Consider the following 24,287-nt stretch of genomic DNA (forward strand, 5'->3'; position numbering starts at 1 on the left):
CTGAACTCTGGCTTGGCTGACTACCCGATCCGGTTACTGAACTCTGGCTTGGCTGACTACCCGATCCGGTTACTGTACTCTGGCTTGGCTGACTACCCGATCCAGTTACTAGACTTTGGCTATGCTTTGACTATGCTTTCTCTATTTACCTTTTTATTTTTATTAATAAACAAGTGTGATTTTATTGTACTTCTGTCTCGGTCTGGTTCATGGTTTCTGATACTTGCCTGACATATAATCTAGTAATCAGGATGGTAGACTGTAATAGTGCCCACTGATTACTTTCTCCTGTCATTTTACTCCAACATTTCAGTTATTTTTATTTAGAAATTTCCCCATTTCAGCAAAATGTGTCCTTTTAAAATCTAAAACTTTTGTTTTTGTATATGATTTTTCAGTTCTTGTTTTAATATCAAACCAAAGACATTGGTGATCACTAGAACCCAAATTCTCTCCCACCTCAACATCAGACAGTCCATCCTCATTTGTCAGTACTAGGTCTGAAACAAAAATCTAAAATACTTCTCAAATCAAAATCGATCAAAACGTTACTGTTTATGGTATTAATCTTTGAACATACACTACAGAAACAGATTTAGCTACTGTGATATATAATGTCTTTATAAATAAAGAGTCCCATCCTGAGTAGTAACTGAGAGAAGTGTCCCTAAGCCGAGCGGTGCATGGGTGTGGGGGTTCCTACTTTCTTTGCTACAATCCCGCACATCTACTATGCAATCTACGGGGGTAAAGATGTATGACATTAGATATGTCACAACGTAAAAGAAGAAGACAATCAGGGTAGTGTTACACTCCTCGGGTCGGTGATCCAAGGATCCCAGTTGAGACGAAATTTTGCGGTGTACATGTTGGCCTTAGCAAAGGAGAATTCCATTAGGAAGTGGTTGTTTAGTAGAGCGATGAGTTCCGAACTAGAGGGGGCTTGTGAGGCTTTCAATTTTTTAGTTAGAGCTAATCGTGCTGCAATAAGAATGTGTGTCGCAAGGACTCTGACATTCTTGGGCCAGTTGGGGACGTTAAGACCCAGGAGTAAGTCCAGTGGAGACAACAGCAATGGGATTTTGCAGAGCTGTGAGATGAGGTCGGAGACCTCCTTCCAGTACTGGTGGATGTTAGAACAGCCCCACCATATGTGTCGCAGGGTGCCTTTGCCTGAGCAGTTTCTCCAACATTGAGAGGAGTTAGCCGGGTAAATATTTGCCAATCTGGCTGGGGTGTAGTACCACTTGTGGAATAGTTTTTGTGTCGATTCCCAATGAGATATGCATTTTGAGACTTGAAGAGGGATGGTCAGGGCTTTGTGCCACAATGGAGGCTTTGGTGGCGAACTTGTGAATGTGGACCAAAATGTGATGGATGAAGAGGTGTGATCTTTGGAGAGCATTGTTAACAGCTTGTAAATCCATGCAATGCCTTTAACTGCTGGGTTTGGGGTATTATAAAAATTCAGGATGTCAGTCATTTGGGAGTCACATGCTGTGAGATCAAGTTTAGCGATGATAGAGCGGATCCTCATATACAAGAAGGATGTATTAGCAGGAAGGTCAAACGTTCGTTGAAGATGTGGGAATGGGTGGGGTCCAGATGTGGAAATGAGTTGTCCCAAGTTGGTAAGTCCTTTTTGTATCCATACCTGAAGGGATAAGTTAGGAGAGATCAACTCTAGTGCTTGGAGATTTATTTTAGAAAGGATAGCTTTGGGTATGCCCTTGGATTTGTTTGCAGTGGCCAACCACACTCGCATGGCTGCGGTTACCGTAAGTAGGAAGTGTCGATGTGGTTGCAAGCTGAGTAGTGCAGCCATTAGTGTGTGTTGTGGGTTCGCGTTGAGAGCCATTGTTTCGATTTGTGTCCAAGTCTTGGTCGAGGTGGGCGTCCACCAATCCCGTAGTTGATCCAGTATAACTGCTTTGTAGTATGTGTGGACGTTGGGGGCTCCCATTCCTCCATTTTGTACAGGAGCCAAGAGGATATCTTTTTTGAGTCTGGAATGTTTATGTTGCCAAATATGTGTATTGAGTATACTTTGTATCTGCGTCAGTTGCTGGGGTAGCACAGGTATTGGGATCGTGCGAAACATATACAAAACATGTGGCAGTAAATACATTTTGACTTGAGCTATTCTACCCGCCCAAGAGACAGTATAGTTACACATATCTTTGGAGATGCGCAAAAGTTTTTCCTGTAGGGCGGCATAGTTTAGTTGAAGCATAGATTTACTGGGGAAGGTTAGTTGGATACCCAGGTATGGGAGCGAGGAGTTTTTAGCCCAAGTGAAAGGAGTGGTTGTCGAGATATGATGTGAAGTTTGAGGGTCTATCCCTAGGTTCAGCATGGTGGATTTGCTGTGATTTATTTTATATAGAGAGATTGAACTCAATTTTTCCAATGTTTTTTGGAGATTAGGAAGGGAATATCTGGAATTTGTGAGGGTAATAATAACATCGTCCGCGTATAGACCAATTTTATGTTCAACAGTCCCCACAGTGATGCCTGATATTGCTGGTGTGGATCTAATGGCTTGTGCAAGTGGTTCTATCACCATGGCAAAAATCAGGGGGGAGAGTGGGCACCCCTGCCTAGTGCCATTAGTAATGAGAAAGGGGTCTGATATTATGCCTGAGGTCCACACTCGGGCTCTAGGGGAAGAGTAAATGTTGAGTATAGCCTGGAGGATATTCCCTGTCAGTCCGAACTTTAGCATTACCTTCTCCATGTATTTCCAGTGCACCCTGTCAAATGCCTTCTCTGCATCCAGGGAGAAGAAGAGAGAAGGCGTTTGACTGTGCTCTACCCACTGGATCAAGTCAATAAGGCGTCTGGTACCATCGGAGGCCTGCCTGCCTGGCACGAATCCGACTTGGTCCGGGTGTATGATGAGGGGGATGACTTTGGATAATCGTTGGGCTAGTATTTTTGCATATATTTTGGTATCAGTATTCAAGAGTGAGATCGGACGGTAGTTGGCTGGGTTATCAGGAGATTTGCCTGGTTTGGGTATGGTGACGATGAGGGCCTCTAGGGCTTCTGCGGGGATTTTGCCTGTATTAATGTACTGGTTAAAGGTGGTGCATAAGTGCTAGGTGTTCACGCCGAGAAGTGTTTGTAATATTCGTTCGGGAATCCATCCCGGGGCCTTGTGTAGGGGTAATCGTTTGATGGCCATGCGGATTTCCTCGGGGGGGGGGGAAAGGTACAGAGGTAGAGTCTAGTTGCTCAGTGGATATTGAGGGAAGGTGAATAGAGGAGAGAAACTCGTCTATGTCTGCTAATTTTGGCTTTGTTTCTTGATTTAGGTCATTGAGATTGTAAAGTTTGGCGTAAAAGGTACTAAATTCGTTTGCTATATCTAGAGGATTATGAACTTTTTTACCTTGGGAGTTGGATAAGTATTGTATCTTATTATTGGCCCGGTGTTTTTGTAGTTGCTTGGCCAGGAACGCACCTGACTTGTTGGCTGAGGAGTAATATTGTAGCCTAAGATGTTTAACGTAGTAATCAAATCTTTTGTGGAGGTGTTCGCTAAGATCGTATCTTAGGTTTTTGAGGTCTAGGGACAATTTGGGAGATGGATTTTGTTTGTTGGCATATTCTAAAGCCCTGATCTGCTTTAGTAGGGTTTCTGTGGCGGCCGTTTGTTGTTTTTTATTTTGTGCTCCATATTTAATGAGGATGCCCCGTGAGAAAGCTTTATGCGCATGCCAAACTATGGATTGGTCAGTAGTAGAATGTACATTGAGACCTACTTTGATATCAATCTCGGATCGGAGCTCATTTTCAAAGGATGGGTTGGTGAGGAGGGATGTGTTTAGTCTCCAAATATTATGACTCGCAGTTTTTTTGCAATTGAATAATGTGATGGATATGGGTGCGTGATCCGACCACGTGATTGTACCTATGCGAGCTTCGGTGATTGATTGGAGGAGAAATTTATCTGTGAGGAACATGTCGATCCGAGAATAAGACTGCTGAGGGCTGGAGAAGAAGGTGTAATCTCGCTCTGTGTCATGGGTACATCTCCACGGGTCATAAAGATCTTCTTTATGTAGAAGTGAAGACAAGGCAGAGGGCCTACGTTTAGTAGGGTTGGATGTGTCTAGGGTTGTGTCAACGATTTCATTAAAGTCTCCACATAGTATAACTGGATCAGATCTATACGGTGTCAGTTTGGAGATCAGTTTGGTAAAAAATTTCTTTTGGCCAGTGTTAGGGGCGTATAGATTCACTAGCGTGAGGCGTTGGTTTGCAATCGTTGCAGAGAGAATCAGGTATCTGCCATCTTCATCAGCTTCACAGTGGTGTAGCTGAAATGAGACAGAGGAACTAATTGCAATCATTACTCCCCTTTTTTTGGTGGGGGCACTGGCAAAAAAGCAGTGCGGGTATCGCTTATGCAAGCATTTTGGGGAGTTATCTTTATCGAAATGCGTTTCTTGTACGCAAAATGGGACAATGCCTCTTTCCAGAGGAGGTTGCGTTTGAATGGGGAATTCAGTCCCTTTACATTTAAGGAGGTGATTTTGAAGGCCATGATATTGGGGGATGACCCGGGTTGGGAATGAAAGGAGCGAGATTCCGCACCTCTTCTGTTCGCCCTGACCAAATATGAATCACACAATATAGTAGGTATCTATACAGAGTATGGCTGTGATATACAAAAGTTGTACAAGAAACACCTGTAGCAGTTACACAGGACTGTCAAATAAGCTATAATGCGGAAGTAGGTCAGATAGTAAATAGATTATACGTTCGGTATGATCGCGTAAACACTGTTAGAAGAACCAAAAAGAAAAAAAAAAGAATAAAAAGAGAGAAGTAATATATATCTCTGTAGGAACAAAAAGTAAGTAAAACAATTATAACGGTGTGCTTAGCACACTATAACCTTAGGGGGTGGATGTGTTTCAGAAACTGCGTCCATCAGGGATCCTAGTGGTGCGGAGGACCGTGGGCCTGCTTGTTGTTATGGATCTCGCCTGGATCGTGTATCCCGTTCCTTGCAGACGGAGGACAGGAGTAGGAGCCCCTGTATTCTTTTTGGTTGGCAGATACGGGCAGAAATCCCCAATTGGTCAGCTTTTTATATCCATCTTTGGGAGTAAGGATGGGAATTATCTGTTGCTGGTATGTGACCAGTAGTTTGGTAGGGAAACCCCATTTATATGTAATTTTCTTCTCCTGTAACACAGAGGTTACAGGGGTGAACGCTCTTCTCATCTCCATTGTGGCCTTGGAGAGGTCACTAAACACTGTGATATTGGAGCCCGAGATCATCCGCCAAGCATGTTGGAAAAAGCAAACAGTCCCTATAATTGTGAAAAACAGGCTAACAGAAAAAACAGCTTGTCCTCAGGAAGCCAAAATAGTCCATTATTGTTAGTACAAAACACAAATGCTCGGATAACTGATAGTCACACTTGTCCCTTAACTGGGTGTTTGAAAGCTCCTGTCTATCTAAAAGGTCCCAAGGAGGAGGTCACCACAGTTCAGCAACCTTGTCTCAGCTGCTAGCACACATTTCTCATTTAGCTGTGTTCTTTTCTACTCCACCTCACAGAAAAGAAGCTACAGTATATACTCAAGTATAAGCCGAGTTTTTCAGCACATTTTTTGTTCTGAAAGTGCCCTCGGCTTATATTCGAGTCACTGCCATCTCTGCATACCTGATCAGCCTGTGTCATGCTCAAATGGCAGCCGACCAGTGTAAAAAAACTGCGCCTCCTCCTCATCCTCGTTCGTGATAGGGGAACACTCAGTTTCCCAGCAGTGAGTCAGTGTTTAGTGTTCCAGCTATCACGGATGTCCTCATCCCAGGGACAAGGACGAGAGGATGTCCATGATAGGCGGAACACTAAACACTGACTGCTGGGAAACTGAATGTTCTGCCTATCACGGACGAGGATGAGGCACGGCTTTTATACACAGGATGGCCGCCATCTGACTGCATGACAGGGGCTGATCAGGTAGGCAGATTGTCACAGGGATGCATGCAATGGACACAGGGAGGCTGCAATGCAATGGACACAGGGAGGCTGCAATGCAATGGACACAGAGAGGCTGCAATGTAATGGACAAAGCGAGGCTGCAATTTAATGGACACAGGGAGGCTGCAATGTAATGGACAAAGGGAGACTACAATGTAATGGACACAGGGAGGCTGCAATGCAATGGACACAGAGAGGCTGCAATGTAATGGACAAAGGGAGGCTGCAATGTAATGGACACAGGGAGGCTGCAATGTAATGGACAAAGGGAGGCTGCAATGTAATGGACATAGGGAGGCTGCAATGGACACAGGGAGGCTGCAATGCAATGGACACAGGGAGGCTGCAATGTAATGGACACAGGGAAGCTGCAATGTAATGGACACAGGGAGGCTGCAATGTAATTGACACAGGGAGGCTGCATGCAATGGACACAGGGAAAGCATACAATGGACACAGTGAGGCATGCAGCTGCAGATAGGCATTGTTAACCCCAGGGGCGGACTGATAACTCATGGGGCCCCCAGGCAATAGGAGATTATGGGACCCCCAGGCAATCAGAGATTATGGGGCCACACAGTATACACACACACGGTATACAATCTCACAGTATACACATACATGTATACACAGACAGATGTAAAAAAAAACACAGATTTATACATACTGTCCCTGGTTTTACTGAGGCTTGCACAGAGTGGCCCCGATCCTCCTCTTCTGGGGTCCCTCAGTCGCGCTCCTGGCTCCTCCTTTTCTCGAGTGCCCCATCGGAGATGCGCTCTCCCTTGGGGCAATCGTGCGGGCGCGCTCCCGTGTCCTGCTGCTGTGTCCATTGACACAGACAGCAGGACTCGGCTCCACCCCCCTGGATCCTGCGTCGCTGGATTTGATTGACAGCAGCGGGAGCCAATGGCTGCACTGTTATCAATCTATCCAATCAGGACCCGAGACACCGGCTGGAGCGGGTGTGCTTGGCCCCAGGGCAGGAATGATTGGGCTCAGGTAATAAAAGGGGGGCTCTGGGTGGCTGGTGCACTACAAGAGTTTTTTTCACCTCAATGCATATAATGCATTGAGGTGAAAAACCGCAAGGGTTTACAACCCCTTTAAAGTGGATGTAAACCCGAAATTTTTTTATTTTTTATTTATTTTTTTTTATATCATACTGTAGAGTATAAGATTTCCTATCATTTGAGCCCAGTCTTGCCACACAGAGTTAACCCATCTCTGAGCAATCCTCTTTTAGTGTTCAGTGAGATAATTCTTGACAAACTGAGAAAAACTTTGTCAAATCCTCCCTCTTGCTGTGAGTGACAGGTGATTTACATCTGTGCACTAGCCTAAGACACAGGGAGTATTTTTTAATCCCCCCCCCCCCACTCCTTTCTTCAGCAGCTCTGCAAGGATTGGCTGTTCCACACCTCAGCATGATTTGGCCTGCTGAAGTCATGTGGTTACTTGTGGTCCTGTCTTTTCACTGGATGTTAGAGATCATAGCAGAAGTTCAGCAGAAGTTCAGTGTTAGAAATACACAGGGGGGTGTAGAGGTGGGCGGGGAGTCTACTGACATCACGACTCCACCCACCGAGCTCCAGACAACAGACCCGCCCACAGAATATGCAGTTTTTCGGGTCTCATAACAGACAGAGGGGAGACATTTGACAGGTAAAGATACATGCAGGAGGAATGTATATCCTTATAGATAACCCCTATGGCAGTAGTTTACAAAGGATGACATTGGGTTTACATCCACTTTAATCTCCCCATGTTTTATCTCCTTATAAACAAATAAAGTATTGAACCTGATAATGTTTTTATGTTTTTTAACATATTATCCATACATTCTATCTATACTTTTATATAATCCTTAACCATATTCTGATGAAAGAGACACTGTAAATGTTCGGAAGTGTATTGATTATCAATATATAGATAAAAGATGTTTTACACATGAAAGTTTTACAATATTGCTCCAAGACAAGTCAACACACATTTCAATTCTGAATGATCTTTATTAAGATAGGAACATTTGTTAACACAATTTAACACAGATTAATGCAAAATAACATTGCTGACTTTAGCACAGCTACTGTGATTTCTGACTCCCATTAGTAGGTCAATGATTAATTATATTTGTTGCCTGTAGATTTGCCTTTGAGAAAAATGCTATTGGTACCAATCGTCTACTCCCCTTTGTGTGCTACAATAAATAAAACAGCTCTATAATCAGTGAGATCGCTGACATTGCTTCTGGTCTTCACTGCATAGTAATCAATGACTAAACCCAGCTTACCGAGGGCGTTTTTCACAAACTCCTCATTACATTTAAAACGATGGATCCGTTTCCCTTTAACAGTCTTGTAGGTTGAATCTACTAACCCAAAAAGCAAAAGTTGGCCTCCGCATTTTAGCATCTTTAAGATCTTTTCCAGATTCTTCATGTATTCATCTTCATTTTTACTGATAGATTCCAGTATCAATGCACTGATAATACAATCAGCAAGTGGTAGTTGCACCGGGGAAGTTATGTCTTCCTGTTCAAAATCACATTTCAAAATTTGCTTGACGGATGACCTTAGGCGCATTTCTGTCTCCTGAAGTTGTTCTCTGAAAAAAAACATAGTATGGACGTTACGGGAAAGTTTCCAATATACACAAAAAAATTTGCTTCTGAAGCATGTTGAGCAATTCTGCCAAAATTCAGTTAGGCTGTAATTTGGCAAATTAAAAAGAAATTCTTGAACTAGGATTTTGAACTTGAATTGCATTGAAATCAAGAGGAGGTTATATTTTATGTTTAAATTAGGTCCTTTGGAAGGCTACTAGACAAGCTATTGTCACTGAAATGTCATGCTTGTGTTTGCTTTCTGTTTCTTTAGAGTGGTTGTAAACCCACTTTGAAAAAAAAAAAAACTAACACCTGCAAGACAAAGGTATAATGAGCTAGTATGCATAGCATACTAGCTCATTATGTAATACTCACCTGAGATCGAAGCCCTCTTTGCGGTGCCTGTACACAGCACCGGCCAGCAACACCGGTGCTGTGGTTGCCCGGAGCCACGATGATGTCACTCCCGCGTGGGAGCCACCGGTGATGGCACACTCACTGAAGCAAATGGCACGTACGCGTCATTGCTTCAGTTTGCTTCAGTGTGCATGTGCCGATGACATTGGCACATGCAAATACAGGGAATATCTCTTAAACCAGGTTTAGAAGCTATCCTGGGTAGCTACAGGTAAGCCTTATTATAGGCTTACCTGTAGCAAAAAGTGGTCTGTAAGGGTTTACAACCACTTTAACTGGTAAGAAAATGATAAGGAAAAGGCCACTGCTAGTTATGGTGAATTAAATGTAAAGAGGTATCATCATCCTTGTAATGCTGGGGTTGTTTTCAGGGGGAAGCCTAATATGGAGCCTTACTAAGGTGGAAACACGTGACTATGAGATGCCAGGTAACATCTAGCTATTCACTTGTCCATTTGGCTGCATCTGGGTTACTCCCTCTATGCAGCATAAACATGCTGCCTGGATCTAATTATGATTTTTGCTGTATACTTTTCCTGAAATACCTTTGACCATTGCTATTTTTTTCTGCAAGGATCTTTTATGCCTTGCTGGTATTTGTAGTTTGCTAATGTAAACCATTCTTTTCGCTGCTGTAGTTGTGTAGTTGTGAAATATATATATATATATATATATATATATATATATATATATATATACCTATAGCACCCTGGAGTTTAGGCAGGGTTGCTACCCAAAATTTACTTGTCAGGAATAGTCATCTTGGATAGTTGTTAGAGATGAATTGATTTCGCTGACCTTGTTGCACTTGACCTTGTTGTACTTGGTGGTACTAGATACGAGAAGGGCATGCAGGGTTAGATTACGGGTATGTGGGGTATCCTATCCAATAGGCAGGGGTTTTCTTGAATCCCTTGGCCTGCTGGCAGAGCCTATCTATTCTGGTGAAGTCAGGTGATCTGTGTTCTGTGCCACCTGGACAGCTGTCTGGGTGGACTTGTATTGTACTGCCCGGGCTGCTAGACCGGAGATTCAGAAGTAGGGATGAGCCAAACACCCCCAGGTTCGGTTCGCATCCAGAAAACGGGAACGGACTGAAAGTTTGCGTGAACTTTTGAACACTGTTAAAGTCTTGAACGTGAAAAATCAAAAGTGCAAATTTTAAAGGCTAATATGCAAGTTATTGTTCTAAAAAGTGTTTGGGGACCCGGGTCCTGCCCCAGGGGACATGTATCAATGCAAAAAAAAAGTTTTAAAAATGGCCGTACCTACATATATACTGCAGCTAACTGAATCAACTGCCTGCCTGTAGTATATTAAGAAGAGAACAACAGGAACGGTCTGCAGTGAGATCTAGCTGCACAAGATACAGTACTGAATATACTGCAGGTAACTGAATAAACTGCCGGCCTGCAGTATATTAGGAAGAGAACAGCAGGAATGGTCTGCGGTGAGATCTAGCTGCACATGATACAGTATTGAATATACTGCAGCTAACTGAATGAACTTGCCTGCCTGTAGTATATTAGGAACAGAACAACAGGAATGGTCTGCAGAGAGATCTAGCTAAACTGGATACAGTACTGAATATACTGCAGCTAACTGAATGAACTGCCTGCCTGTAGTATATTAGGAAGAGAACAACAGGAACGGTCTGCAGTGAGATCTAGCTGCACAGCATACAGTACTGAATATACTGCAGCTAACTGAATGAATTTGCCTGCCTGTAGTATCTAGCTACACGGCCGATGTGCAGGTGGCCTTATATAGTGTGGGGCGTGTACTTGCTTATGGCACTGTGATTGGCCAACGCATACGGGTTATAGTGCATGCTTGGCCAATCATCAGCCAGCAAACCACTTCGATGACACAGTGCATTATGGGCCTTGACACGCCGCTCGAATTTGGCGCGAACGGCCCATAATGTCCGATCTTCGTTGAACGATCGAACAGCCGATGTTTGAGTCGAACTCATGTTCGACTCGAACTTGAAGCTCATCCCTATTCAGAAGCAAGAGAGCAGCACAGGGTTGGGATTGCGGCTTGCAATCCAACCAGAAGTAACGGTTCTGCCGGCCAGAGAACCTGTCGTGTCGGAGGTAGTGGGAAAACTGTCGCCACTAAGGGACCAACCACTTTATTACCAGGGACCACAGTGAGTAACTGAAGCAAGTACCGGCGCAGTATTCTCACCAACCGGGGACAGTGAAGAATCAGGAAACTTTAGTGGGTATCAAGCCAGGGACCCAGCCAGTGAAGGTGACGCTTGCAGAGCAGCCTTGTGTGTCAAGCCAGGGACCAACCAGGCCAGTGGGGTGAAGCTTAAGAGGTATCTTGAGTGCCAAGTTAGGGACTCAGCAGAGAAGCGCTGTTTCCCTCCCCATAATTGGCCACAGCAGAGGGCCATTCAGAGAGAGAGAAAATCACGGCTTTACGGGGCGGCTTGACAGCTCCTGTACGGGAGGAGAGCGGGTGCCGTTTTGGTGGGGGGGGCGGCTTTTTTGCCGCCCCCCCCACAAAGTGCCGCCCTAGGCCTGGGCCTTGTTGGCCTAGGCCAAAACACAGCACTAATTGGGGATACAGAGAGGTTTAGAAAGCCAACAGTAAATTAAGCACAAAGGGGATATACTGTGTGGTAATCCAGAGGCTGGTAAAACAAATACGATATACCAATATATCATGCTACCAATGGTGTACTTGAGAAAGGGGGTTGAGAGGGAGAGGGAAAAGGAAGAAGCAGAGGAAAAAGAGAGAAAGAAAAAGAGGGAAAATAGCTGCGAGGGAGAGAGGGGTCGGAGGCACTGCGATGGCCCATGTCATAGAGCATCACTCAAACTAGGGGGAGGGGTAGAGGGGAGTCAAGGCTCTAAGATGGATTCATCAAAATCCGGGGGGGGGGCAGAAAATGGCCCAAGGCTGCAAATTTTAAGGTGGTAGGGGATTCTGTCTAAAATGACGGCCTCGATTTTACCATGAATCATGGCTTGAGTGTTTTTCACATTAAGAATGCATTATTTGGGAGATTTCCAGGCTCTGGCTATTGTCTGTTTGGTCACTGTCATTAGCTGCAAGAGGAGATGAAGCCAGGCTCTAGTACAATCAAGAGTGACATGATTCAACAGTGCTAAAGATGGGTCGGGGTCTAAAGTAACATTGAGCAAAGCAGAAGCCATACAGAAGATTGCTGTCCAAAATTGTTGTACAACCGAGCACGTCCACCAAATGTGAAAGTGCGCAGCTTTAGGTTAAACCTCTTCTCTTCCAATCTCATTGTGTGGCTCGTGTCCTCTTACACTCCCTGAGACTGAATCTTTTTTTACTAAGCTGGGATTACCATTAAGGTATTTGTAAATCACTATCTTATCCCCTCTCATGCATCTCTTCTCCAGCGAGAATAAATTTAGTGCTTGTAGTCATTCCTCGTAATTGAGGTCCTCCAATCCCTGTATTAATTTAGTTGCCCTTCTTTGGACTCTCTTCAGCTCCAGCACATCCCTTCTAAGGACTGGTGACCAGAACTGGATGGAATACTCCAGATGTGGCCTAACCAGAGTTTTTTAAAGTAGCAAGATTATAGTTTTTTCTCTGGAGAATATCCCCTTTTTTATGCATGTTAAAGAGGCCCGCCCACCGCTACAAAAATTAAAAACCAGCAGCTACACATACTGCAGCTAATGGCTTTTAATAATAGGACACTTACTTGTCCTGGAGTCCAGCGATGTCGGCATCACAGCTGATGTTCCCATCAGCTGTTGGGTGCTGCCGTCGCCATTTCGGGTAAGGGAACCCGTCAGTGTAACCTTAGGGCTTCACCCCGGGGAACCCTACTGAGCATGTGTGAACAGAGGTAAGAGGAGGGAGCTGAGCAGTGATGTCAATATCGGCAGCTGTGGCTCCTGGAAGTGGGAACAGGATACCTGTCAAAGACAGGTTTCCTGTGCCACTCTCCACCCCAAAAGGTGCCAACTGCTTATTTTTGTGTCCTCTGCAAAAACTGAGATTGACCTAATTATCCCATCCTCTATATCATTTATGAATAAATTAAACAGAATTAGTCCCAAGACAAGAGCCTTGGGGTACCCCACTTACCACTACAGACCAGTCTAAGTACACGTTATTAATCACTACCCTTTGAACCCAGCCCTGTAATCAGTTTTCTATCCAAGAACAAACCTTATGGTCTATGCCTGCAGACCTCAGCTTGTAGATTAAGTGTCTATGGGGAACTTTATCGAATGCTTTTGCAAAATCCAGATACACCACATACACAGGCCTCCCCCTCTAGATGGCAGATCACTTCCTCATAGAATTTTAACAGATTGGTCTGGCAAGAACGACCCTTTGTAAACCCATGCTGGTTACTCCTAATTATACTGTTATCTTCAGCAAATTCTTGGATATAGCTCCTTATCATCCCCTCCAATAATTTACCTACTATTGATGTTACGCTGACTAGCCTGTAGTTTCCAGGAATATGTCTATGCCCTTTTTTGAATATTGGTACCACATTGGCTTTTCTCCAATCAGCCGGTACCAATCCTGTCAGTATGCTGTCCACAAAGATTAGGAATAATGGTCCAGCTATAACCTGACTGAGTTCTTTGAGGACTCTTGGGAGTAAGCCATCTAGTCCCGGTAATTTATTTGTGTTAAGTTTATCCAGTCTTTGATTTACTCCAGCCTCTGTTAGCCACTTTGGATGGGCGAATGGTTCAGCCCGAGCATAAATTTGGGTTGAACTTTGGTTGTTCGCAGAACAAGGAACATTATGCGGTGTTTGCGGCAAATTCGAAAGCCGCGGAACTTCGTTAAAGTTTATGGGACACTAACATGAAAAACCAAAAGTGCTCATTTTAAAGGCTTATATGCAAGTTATTGTCATAAAAAGTGTTTTGGGACCTGGGTCCTGCCCCAGGGGACATGTATCAATGTAAAAAGTTTTAAAAAGGGACGTTTTTTCAGGAGCAGTGATTTTAATAATGCTTAAAGTGAAACAATAAAAATGAAATATTCCTTTAAATATTGTGCCTAGGGGATGTCCTTAGTATGCCTGTTAAGTGGTGCAGTTTTCCTGTGTTTAGAACAGTACCACAGCAAAATGAATTGTCGTATCCCTTCAATATAGATAAAATGAATTGAAAAAAAACGACGTGGGTTCCCCCCAGTCCATTACCAGGCCTTTTGGGTCTGGTATGAGTATGAAGGGAAAATGTAAAATATTTTGTCCACGTGACATCAGAGGAAGGCGGGGTCACCCGTTTACGTCACTGGGTGGCCCTACCTTCAGTTATATAACAGCTGTCGTTGAGAAGAAGCAGTGTGCAGGAGCCTCCCATGGAGGCGGAGCTGTTGCATTTTTTTCTTTTTTGGTTCGTCGGGCGGTGTGTGATGGATTTACATAGCGGGACATTTTTATTTTTTTAATTTTTTAATAAAGGAATTGTCCCAAAGTGTCTCTTGTCATTTTTACTATTTTTGAGACTTTTTTTTTTAATTGGTAGGGGTACAATGTACCCGTTACCAATTTACAAAGGGGGGGGGCTGGGATCTGGGGGTCTCCCTATTAAAGGGAGCTTCCAGATTCTGATAAGCCCCCCCGCCCGCAGACCCTCACAACCACCGGGCAAGGGTTGTGGGAATGAGGCTCTTGTTCCCATGCAGCCGAGGAGGAGAAGCAGCTGGGAAGCAGCCGAAGCCTCCTGGGAAGCCGCTGAGGAGGAGAAGCAGGGGATAAGCAACCGAAGCCACCCACGACCTGGATGGGGTAAGCAGGGTGGGATGATCGCCTAGTCACTAGCCACCACTGAATGACACAGTGGGAAGGATTCCCTCATGCACCTCAAATGTGTAGATGGGGAAATCGAGTCAATTTTTTTTTTGTTTAACTCGCTGGTTGAAATGCAAAAAACGGACTTATCTATGAGCAGCCTAATACATCACTGTAATACCCATCAGCTACTTCAAAAGATTTGGAAAACACATCGACTCATTTTTGATGAAATATAAATAAACATGATTTATTTTATATATACTCATATACTATATCTATCAATTTTAGGAACTTTTTAAAACAGAACTCCAGATACAAAAAGCAAGATGAATAGCATGTTAAAAGATAAAATAATACAACCAGCTTTTTATGCAATATTCACCTTCAGTCCAGAGATGCCCCCTAGAGTACCATTTTTTCTGCCACTTGATGTCCTTGGTCTGATGGCCAGGATCATTCAACCCACTTCCTCTAAGCCCAAGTTGTCCTGGACCCTCCCCAGTCTGTGACTGGACAGTGATATCAGAAGATGAGAAGCAGCGCAGTGATGGTCTTGTCTCTCTGTCACTCTGCTCTCTCCTTTTATCAGCATGCTATTTGTCAGCACATGAACATGAACAGAGAATGCAAGAGGCTGATATCATGTGAGAGTCAGGTACTTTCCTGCTTGCATTTAAAAATACATTTAATGATGTATTACTGATTACAGAGCTTAATATATCTGTGCCCTTTATATCTGCCTACAGTTCAGTTTTAATAAATATTTAATATATCTTGTTATACAATATTATCATTATCTTTCTCTTTTTACCCACAATAATAATCACCATATGTTTTCACATATATGTTAGTTAATTTGGTTAATTTACTAAGGAAGTTAGCAATCTTCACTGAAAAAAAAGCGTAAATATTCACTTCAATAATCCAGTTACGCGATCTGCATGTGATTGAAAAGTGAACAGAAATTTTATTGTGAAGATTCTCAACTTTTATTAGTCTAAAAGTGTCAGCATGATCTAACCTTTTAGCAATTTTTCTTGTCCCTCACCAATATGTTGTAACTTTTAAATAAATGTGGATCTCACACAGTTTTACTTATTATGATAAGGCTGTGAAACATCTTTTTTGAAGTGGCTGGTAGAAACAAAACACATCATGAACAATTACAGTAAGTACAAGATCTCTTTATTTTTTTTTTTTCTACATGTTAATGGACCAATACCTGCTGCTTATGAAACACAAGTTTGTTGGGATTTTCTAATACACCTTATCAAAGGGCCAAAGGTGACCACCTTGACCTCTATTGACTTCACACAGTTGAAATCCATTGACTACATTGGCGACACCCAAGCTGATGTCTACAAGACTTGAGAGAGCTGGAACTGCAAGGCATCACTGATCTAAGTTCTATATATAAATTGCAAACTGAACTACTAAAGTAGAAGACCAATCAAATACTATCTAGACTTAAACCTGCTCCCACCCCCATTTTAAGCCCTATTTTATCTACCCTGTAAAGCAAGGCTCTCAAACTGGCGGCCCTCCAGCTGTTGCAAAACTACAAGTCCCATCATGCCTCTGCCTGTGAGATTCATGCTTGTAACTGTCAGCCTTGTAATGCCTCATTGGACTTGCAACAGCTGGAGGGCCACCAGTTTGAGACCTCTGTGTAATGATATCACATACTGGACACACGAAAAGCTGTAGCTAGCGGCAATGTTGTTGAGAACCTTACGGCAGCCATGACAGTCTTGGCTAACAGTTACACATTGCAGTAGAAATCTGAACCCCCTCCCTCCTCTCTTATTTCTAGGAATTCATAGGCTTAACACTTCAAAAGATTTGTTATCTCAACATAGAGAAGCAAACCAGGATTAGGCCTGTGAAAACAACTAATGTAGGCCTGGCAGGATGTCCAGGCCTATCGTAAAACCGTCACCCTCTCAATTCGGAGAACACACAGGTACCAGTCGTAAATATAAAGCTCAAACAGTTTAGTATAGTTCTGAAATTTCAGCATGTTTCATAACTTCCAAATTAATAATAGCATCGCCATAATATGGACATATTTTGTTTCCTCAGATAGTTTGTAACGTTTTAAGTCCAGACAACCCTATGTCAGATCATATGGGAAACCACTGGTACCCCTTATTCCTCCTAGGTAAACTAGACAATGGAAACCTGCCATGTTTATATTTGTTTTGAAGCAAATGTCACGCTGAACAATAATCTGGATATTAGCAGTCTATAAACAGTAGAGATGCAGAGATATGAATATTTATCACAAAGTGTACCTGGGACATGGTCATGAATGTAGAGACCTCCCAGAAATTAACCCTTGAACAAGATGACCAGACGATTGGTCTTTGGTAGCTGTCAACACCCTTTTGATCTGACAGAAAGGAGGAGATGCTAAGACAATGGTCTGTTCTCCTTTTAACATCGAAACAGGAACATCTGCCAAGTTTGAGAACCGATTACCCAGCTCATCAATCAAACTCTGATCAATCCTCAGACTTTAATTGCAAGTATTCTTCCTCCCCAATTCTACCCTATTTCTTTGCGACTGTATATTGTCTTTATCTCTTTGAAACATCTTTTCTGTAAATATTTTATTTGCACCAATTTTGACCTTTTCATTATTAAACCCTTATTTTGAAAAGTGTTAACCTTGTTTCTAAAGCTCTTAATGCAAGCTATAAACGAACCTGCCTCTTGAAGAGCGCTACTGTTTTAGAGTAAGACTTCTGAGCTGCCTGTCTGTGGTGGCAGTGTGTGTTACAGACACTTATTCTGAAGTCATACCTGGTATTGCTAAATTGATGGATGTCCTGACACTTCACAAATGTCATTGGTGGCAGTTAAAGGGTTAATTGTTTAGCCCAGTGACGATCGCTCTCAGGCTGCTGGCACCTAGATTGTGGTCTCGCAAGCTGGAAAATCTTTGTGCAGTGCGCAGCTGAGAATGGTATTGTTACATAAGTGACAGCGTGGTATGAGGTTGGCCGGTCCTTTGTCACAAATGAGAGAGGAGGGCAGGGATCTGACACCTGCATTCGTCACATATTGGCTGGCAGCGTAGTGGGATTGTTTTGCATTAGAGCATTCAGTGCATTGTTAGGAATTAGTTCTGCACTGAGGGATTGTAACCTTTGTGGAAACAGTTCTTAGAGAGAAGCTGGGGGATATTTTTTTTTTTAAAGAGAGACATACAGCAACAGCTCTTTCTTACACCTTCTTCCTATCTCTGCTTTATGTTCTATCTTTTATGCTTGCAAAATTCTGAGTTATCAGTATATAAAAAGATGAGCAAAAATTAACTGACCGCTGAGTGCACAGTAAGAGGAATTGACGCTGGTGGCAAAAATCGTGAAGGCATGATACATGCCCTACAGGAGTTTGATATCCGGGCAGACCAGAATCCTGGGGAAACTGAACCAGAAAGGGTTTGCACTACTCCAGAGCCCAGTGGTTCAGAGGTGGCCTCACCAGAGGGGCAAGCAGAGTCTGACACTGGGATACCACTGATTGTTACCTCCAAGCCACCGCATAAGCAGGCCAGCACCAGATTGCCTGAAACCAGCATAGACTCTCCTCAAATGTAGGAAACATTACAACACATTAGGGAGATGGATCTTGTGGTGTACCTGCAGTTTCACAAGCGCCAGGCCAAGCAAGAGGAGCACACGACTGCGGCTGAGAGAGAGACTGCAGAACGCTGGGCTGTGGTTATTATACAGGATTTATACAGGTTGAGATAGAGGCTGTGCAGAGGGAGGCTGATCGTCAGCACGAACTGGAGATGGCTAGGCTCCAGCAGCAGCAACAGGCTCAGAACTTTGGATCCCTAGAGCACAGGGATGCCTCTCTGTCAGAGACCCAGGCAGCCAAATTTCCAGTTATGGAAAAGAACAGTGACATTGACGTGTATCTACTGTTTTTTGAAAAAACTTGCCGTCAGTACCATCTTCCCCTAGCACAATGGGCCCGGTACCTGATGCCAGGGCTACGAGGCAAGGCCCTGGATGCTTATGTCGAAATGGCAGAAGAACAGGGTGAGGATTATGATGCCCTAAAGGTTGCGATTATCCAAAAATATCAGCTAGTGTAGTGTAGTGTACTGGAAGCGATTTAGGTCCTTGCAAAAAAGGGGCCTGGGGACTCATACAGTAGGTGACCGCGATATTGTGTCAATCTCGCCGTTAATGTGTTTTTTCCTTTCCCGATGAGCGACAAGCATTGCTGGCAGTTGCTGATGTTACCGCCTGGGGCATGATGGGACTGTGACGTCATAAGGGGCGGGGCCACCTCATGCCTATATAAGTCGTTGCGCACCACGCACATGGCATTACAGCGGGAGAGAGCGTTGTGTCCACATCGGAAGAAGAGAAGAGGGAAGAAGATGACAGAGAAGACCGGGCCAACGTTAGCAAAAGAGCGGCAAAAGAGCAGAATATAGCGGAGGAGCCTGGCAGAAGAACCGGAGAGCGGGAGAAAAACCAAAGACCGGGAGAAGAGGCCGGAGAGTGGGAGAAGAGGCCAGAGAGAGTGGAGGAGTCGGAAGAGACCCCCGGAGCTGCCTAATAAATTACTTTAATAAACTGTCTAGTGTGTTTTTATTGACACTTTTTTCCCCAGGTGAATGGGTAGGGGTACGATGCCGGGATCTGGGGGTCCCCTTATTAAAGGGGATCCCATATTCCTATAAGCCCCCCGCCCCCAGACCCCGACAACCAACGGCTAGGGTTGTCGGGAAGAGGCCCTTGTCCTCATCAACATGGGGACAAGGTGCTTGGGTTGGGGAGGCCGCAGGGTGCCCCCTTCCCCAAAGCACCCACCCCCCTCCATGTTGAGGGCATGCGGTCTGGTACGGTTCAGGAGGGGGGCTGCTCGCTTGTCCCCACCCCCTTTCCTGACTGGCCAGGCTGCGTTCTCGAATAAGGGTCTGGTATGGATTCTGGGGGGGACCCCACACCGTTTTTTCGGCGTAGGGGGTTCCCCTTAGAATCCATACCTAAGGCCCTGGTATGCTCTTGGAGGGGAATTTCTTCTCATGCTCGCTGCAATAGGAAAATGTGTTTTTTCTATTGCAGCCAGCACTAGATGTACAGTACCCTGTCACCGAGAACCAACACGATGGAATTGCGCTGGAAACACATTCTCGCGGGCAGATAGGATGAAGAATGCCCCAGCTACCTGCCAGAGAGTCACAAATGACTTACTGGAGGGGCTGGAAACCTTTGCAGTAGCCTACCTGGATGACATTGCTGTTCAGTCCTACCCAGGAAGAACACCTGGTGCACCTGTCACAGGTCCTGGACCAACTGACAGCTGCCAATCTGACTGTCAAACCCAGTAAGTGTCAGATAGGCATGACTGAGGTCCAGTACTTGGGACACAAGGTAGGAGGAGGCACCCTGACACCTGAGACAGGGAAGGTTGAGGCCATCCTGGCCTGGCCCACCCCCAAACCAAAAAAGCAGGTTCGGTCTTTCTTGGGGACAGCTGGCTACTATAGGAAGTTTGTATGTAACTATAGTAGCCTGGCGCAACCTCTCACTGACCTAACCAAAAAGAAACTGCCCAAGGTGGTATCTTGGACGCCAGAATGTGAGCAGGCTTTTCAGGCCTTGAAGGAGGTGCTGGCCAGTGCCTCTGTGCTACAGGCTTCAGACTTCACCCACCATTTCCTAGTGCAGATGGATGCCTCTGCCTATGGATTGGGTGCAGTACAGGTGGATGATCCCAGAGAGGAACATCCCATCCTCTACCTGAGCCGGAAGCTGCTTCCCAGGGAAATAGCATATGCCACGATCGAAAAGGAGTGTCTTGCGATCATGTGGGGCTCTCCAGAACCTTATGGACGGCACTTCCCTGTGATCACGGATCACAATCCCTTGAGCTGGCTAAATCATGTTGCTGGGGAGAATGGCAAACTACTTCGGTGGAGCTTAATTCTGCAGCAATACAATTTAACCATCTAGCATAAGAAAGGCAGAACCCATGGCAATGCTGATGGGCTGTCATGACAAGCAGAGCCTGCAGAAGTCGGTAGCGTCAGGAGGGAAAAGGTAGTTCCCTCCCATGCAACCACCTAAGGGGGGGGTGTAATTATATCATGTACTGGACACACGAAAAGCTGTAGCTAGACAGCAGCCATGACACCCTGCAAGGAAAGATGTCTATATTTATCTATTTTGACAATCCAGTTCGGTCACATGACCTTCTTAGCAGCCAGCTTGAATAAAGAGGAGAGATGGCTGACAGCGGCTGCAGTGTCTGGGCGTTGACATCACCCATAGGCTTACTATGGGGCTTCTGTTGTCAACTGTCCCTCCATTACACTGAAGCTGGCTCTGGGAGCCGATCACGTGATCGGACCAGAGGGCCCTCAGAATAGGAAAGTAAAGATATCTTTGCTTTATGGCAGGGGTCTCCAAACTTTCTAAATAAAGAGCCAGTTTATTATCCTTCAAATTTTAGTGGGGCCAGACTGTGGCCACAAGCAATAGAAAATGTCCTGGTATTGATAACAATGTACCTTCACTCGTGTCCATGAGAAGAATAGTAAACCATTATTGATGTCAGTAGGAGGACTATTGACCCATCATTGGTCTCAGTGGGCAGAAGAGTGTCCCACTCCCATCGTTGCTGTCAATGGGAGGAATAGTGCCCCATTGTTGGTGTTAGTGGGACGAATAGTGCCCCACCGTTGGTGTCAATGGCAGGAATTATGGCCCACTGTTAAAGCAATAAAGTCTCTTTTTTTTTCTCTAAAAATAACAAACATGTTATACTTACCTCCTCTGTGCAGTTAGTTTTGCACAGAGCAGCCCAGATCCTCCTCTTCTCAGTTCCCTTTTCGGCGCTTTTGGCCCCTCCTTCCATTTGAGTGCCCCCACAGCAAGCAGCTTTCTATGGGGGGGCACCCAAGCCAAGCCACAGGTCCCTGTGTCCATTTAGACGCAGAGCCCCAGTTTGGCCCCACCCCTCTCTCTCCTGATTGGCTAACTGGCTTTGATTGACAGCAGCATGAGCCAATGACACCGCTGCTATGTCTCAGCCAATTGCGGACATCGCTACAGAGAGATGAGGCTCAGGTAAGTAATTGGGGGGTTCTGGGGCGGCTGCTGCACACAGAAGATATTTTAGCTTAATACATAGAATGTATTAAGCTAAAAAACCTTCTGACTTTACAACCCCTTTAATGTCAGTGGGAGAAATAGTGCTCCAAGTGACAGATAAAGGCAAGAAAATCGCTGCAGTTTGGAGACCACTGCTTTATGGGGTAGTAAGTATAGAGCATGGAATGGGGATGGGAGCAGGTTTAAGTTTAGATAAGATTTGACTGGACTTCTTTAAACTCTGTGAACAGACTTTTTCCAGCATAACAGGCAGCCTGAATAAAACATTATAAGGAGCTGATAGTTGTATCTCCTAGCTGAAAATATAGATTTGAAATTTTCAAATGCAATATTTCAAATTTACCTGACTAAAATGAAAAAAATATTTGTATATTAAACAACCTAATACATGAAATATACACAAAAACATTGGAGTTGCCTGTACAGAAACAATCCTCTGCAACTTAAAAGCTAAAGAGTCATTAAGGGAAAAGTTACCTCGTTCCTTCTAACACAGCTGCAGCTCCTGATGCATGTGTCCAATCATATGCTCCGGTACGGTCATGTAGCCATCTGGTCACTTCCATGATACATTTCTCTTGCAATTTTAATATGATTATTTTTTGGAAGCAATTGGAGGCGGAAAGGAGATGGTGAATGAAGGAACCAGCGCTAATGTCAATCATAAATGTACCCTTCACTTGACCTGCAGGAGATTCAGATGTTCAGATGTTATTTTCCCTGGACCTAATTTCACCACCAAAAAAGAGATATTACCTTTTCATTAAAATGGACATCTAATGGTGAATATAGATTTAAAAAATTGTTCCCCTCCAATTTTTGATATGGCCATTGGATTGGTTGCTAGGCCCAGCCACCATTATATGTCACATTATCCTCCATATATAAAAGTCCCAGATGAGCAAGAAGCTGAAAGGGAGTGCAGGTAAGGTGAGTATAAAGGGGCCAGGGGGCTATTTGCAGAGACATAAGCACCTTGCTCTAAATTTACTCAGATCATTTAAAGATAGAAATGTATGATAATGTTTGTGAAATGACCTTTACAAGCTAATGCATAAAAAGTGATAATATAATGAAAAAGAGTAACACATTCACCAAATAAAACTGAGTCATGAAAAATCTATTATCTTTTGTTATTGATTCATCATGATGTGGTAACAGTTTATGACTCAATACTTTAAAAAAATAATTTTCTTTGGATCAGGCTGCCACTGCTGACCTCTCCACCTCAAGTTGGAGTTCTCCATCCCTTCATTGTGCCATTGAATGAAGTAAATGGGAAAGAGGCTTAATCTTGTCATTTGCCTCCCATGGAGGTGGCACCCTAGACAGTTTTTCACAATGAAATGTTATTAAAAGCCCATTGGGGAAGTTTTTTAAAAATATTTTTAGAACCTGACCTTGATTAGTACTTTTCTAAAAGCTTATCCTGGACTTGTGTAAACTAGGGACATTAATTACCCAAAAGCAGATTTCATTCTTTTAATTATAGAACTTCAGAGGGCCATTTGTTGCTCCAGATGAAGCCCCAACTTTTTTTTAAAGTGTTGATCTTTGTTATTTAATTACAGACTATTTTATGCACATTAGTGATATCAAATCTCAATCGAATCCATTCAAATTTCAGGTTGTAACAACAAAATGTGGAAAAACCCAAAGTGGGGTAAATATGTTTTTCCATAGAAACAGTTTTATTTTTGAGCAATAAATAAAGCATTCCCCTTCTACCAGCAATAGGAAGCTGTGAGGACAGAGCTATGGGGGCTCCCACTCCTGACTGGCTCCTCCAGGTAATTCCAAACACAAGTAGGAGGTTTTTACTTGGGAGCGATACTCTCCGATTTGTTTTTAACAAAATTAGTATTTTTTTGCTAAAAATATCAATATATGCTGTACATACCACTGTTGAGATGATAGTGAAGACTTTCCATTGGAAATTTTAAAGTATCATTTGCAAAGACCATGTCCTCCTTATTAGAGTAATATAAATCCAGATCATCTCTAGAATCCCATCCATGTATGTGATAGAATTGATGTGTTGTGGAATCCATCGTCTTGCAATACTGAACAAGCCACACTTCACCTCTTTGACTTCTACTTTCCACTAAACTTCACTAATGTTGCAGCTCAATTTATATTCAGTCGAAATAAAGTTTTTACATTTTAATTCAATATAATCACAAATATATTTACAAAGCAGTCATGGGGATACAGCTGACTGAGCTATGTTTGCCATATGAGTTTGCATATGTTAAATAATGGATGAAGAAGAGAAAAGGAAAGGGAAGGAAAGGGAAGGGAAAGGGAAGGGAAGGGAAGGGAAAGGGAAGGGAAGGGAAGGG

At 43.8% G+C, this 24,287-nt stretch overlaps 1 protein-coding gene across 1 annotated transcript; it reads right to left on the bottom strand.

Moving 5' to 3' along the window:
* Positions 1 to 8,188: 8,188 nt before the first annotated feature.
* On the bottom strand, positions 8,189 to 23,996 carry LOC141110154 (indolethylamine N-methyltransferase-like). Its single transcript, XM_073601367.1, has 3 exons — positions 23,846 to 23,996; positions 22,423 to 22,630; positions 8,189 to 8,612 (listed from the first exon to the last, which is right to left on the bottom strand). The coding sequence occupies exons 1-3, from the start codon at positions 23,994 to 23,996 to the stop codon at positions 8,189 to 8,191; spliced, it is 783 nt and encodes a 260-aa protein (XP_073457468.1).
* Between the last annotated feature and the right edge of the window lie 291 nt (positions 23,997 to 24,287).

This window comes from Aquarana catesbeiana, linkage group LG10 (assembly GCF_042186555.1).
Source record: "Aquarana catesbeiana isolate 2022-GZ linkage group LG10, ASM4218655v1, whole genome shotgun sequence".
Lineage (NCBI taxonomy): Eukaryota > Metazoa > Chordata > Amphibia > Anura > Ranidae > Aquarana > Aquarana catesbeiana.

What these genes read in the sequence shown, in the direction of transcription:
- LOC141110154 (XM_073601367.1), bottom strand. Translation starts at nt 23,996, where the DNA reads ATGGATTCCACAACACATCAATTCTATCACATACATGGATGGGATTCT. An exon ending in TCACTATCATCTCAACAGTG is followed by an intron (nt 22,631 to 23,845) that starts GTATGTACAGCA and finishes AATCTCCTGCAG; the next exon opens with GTCAAGTGAAGGGTACATTT. An exon ending in GCTGTGTTAGAAGGAACGAG is followed by an intron (nt 8,613 to 22,422) that starts GTAACTTTTCCC and finishes GTTTTTTTTCAG; the next exon opens with AGAACAACTTCAGGAGACAG.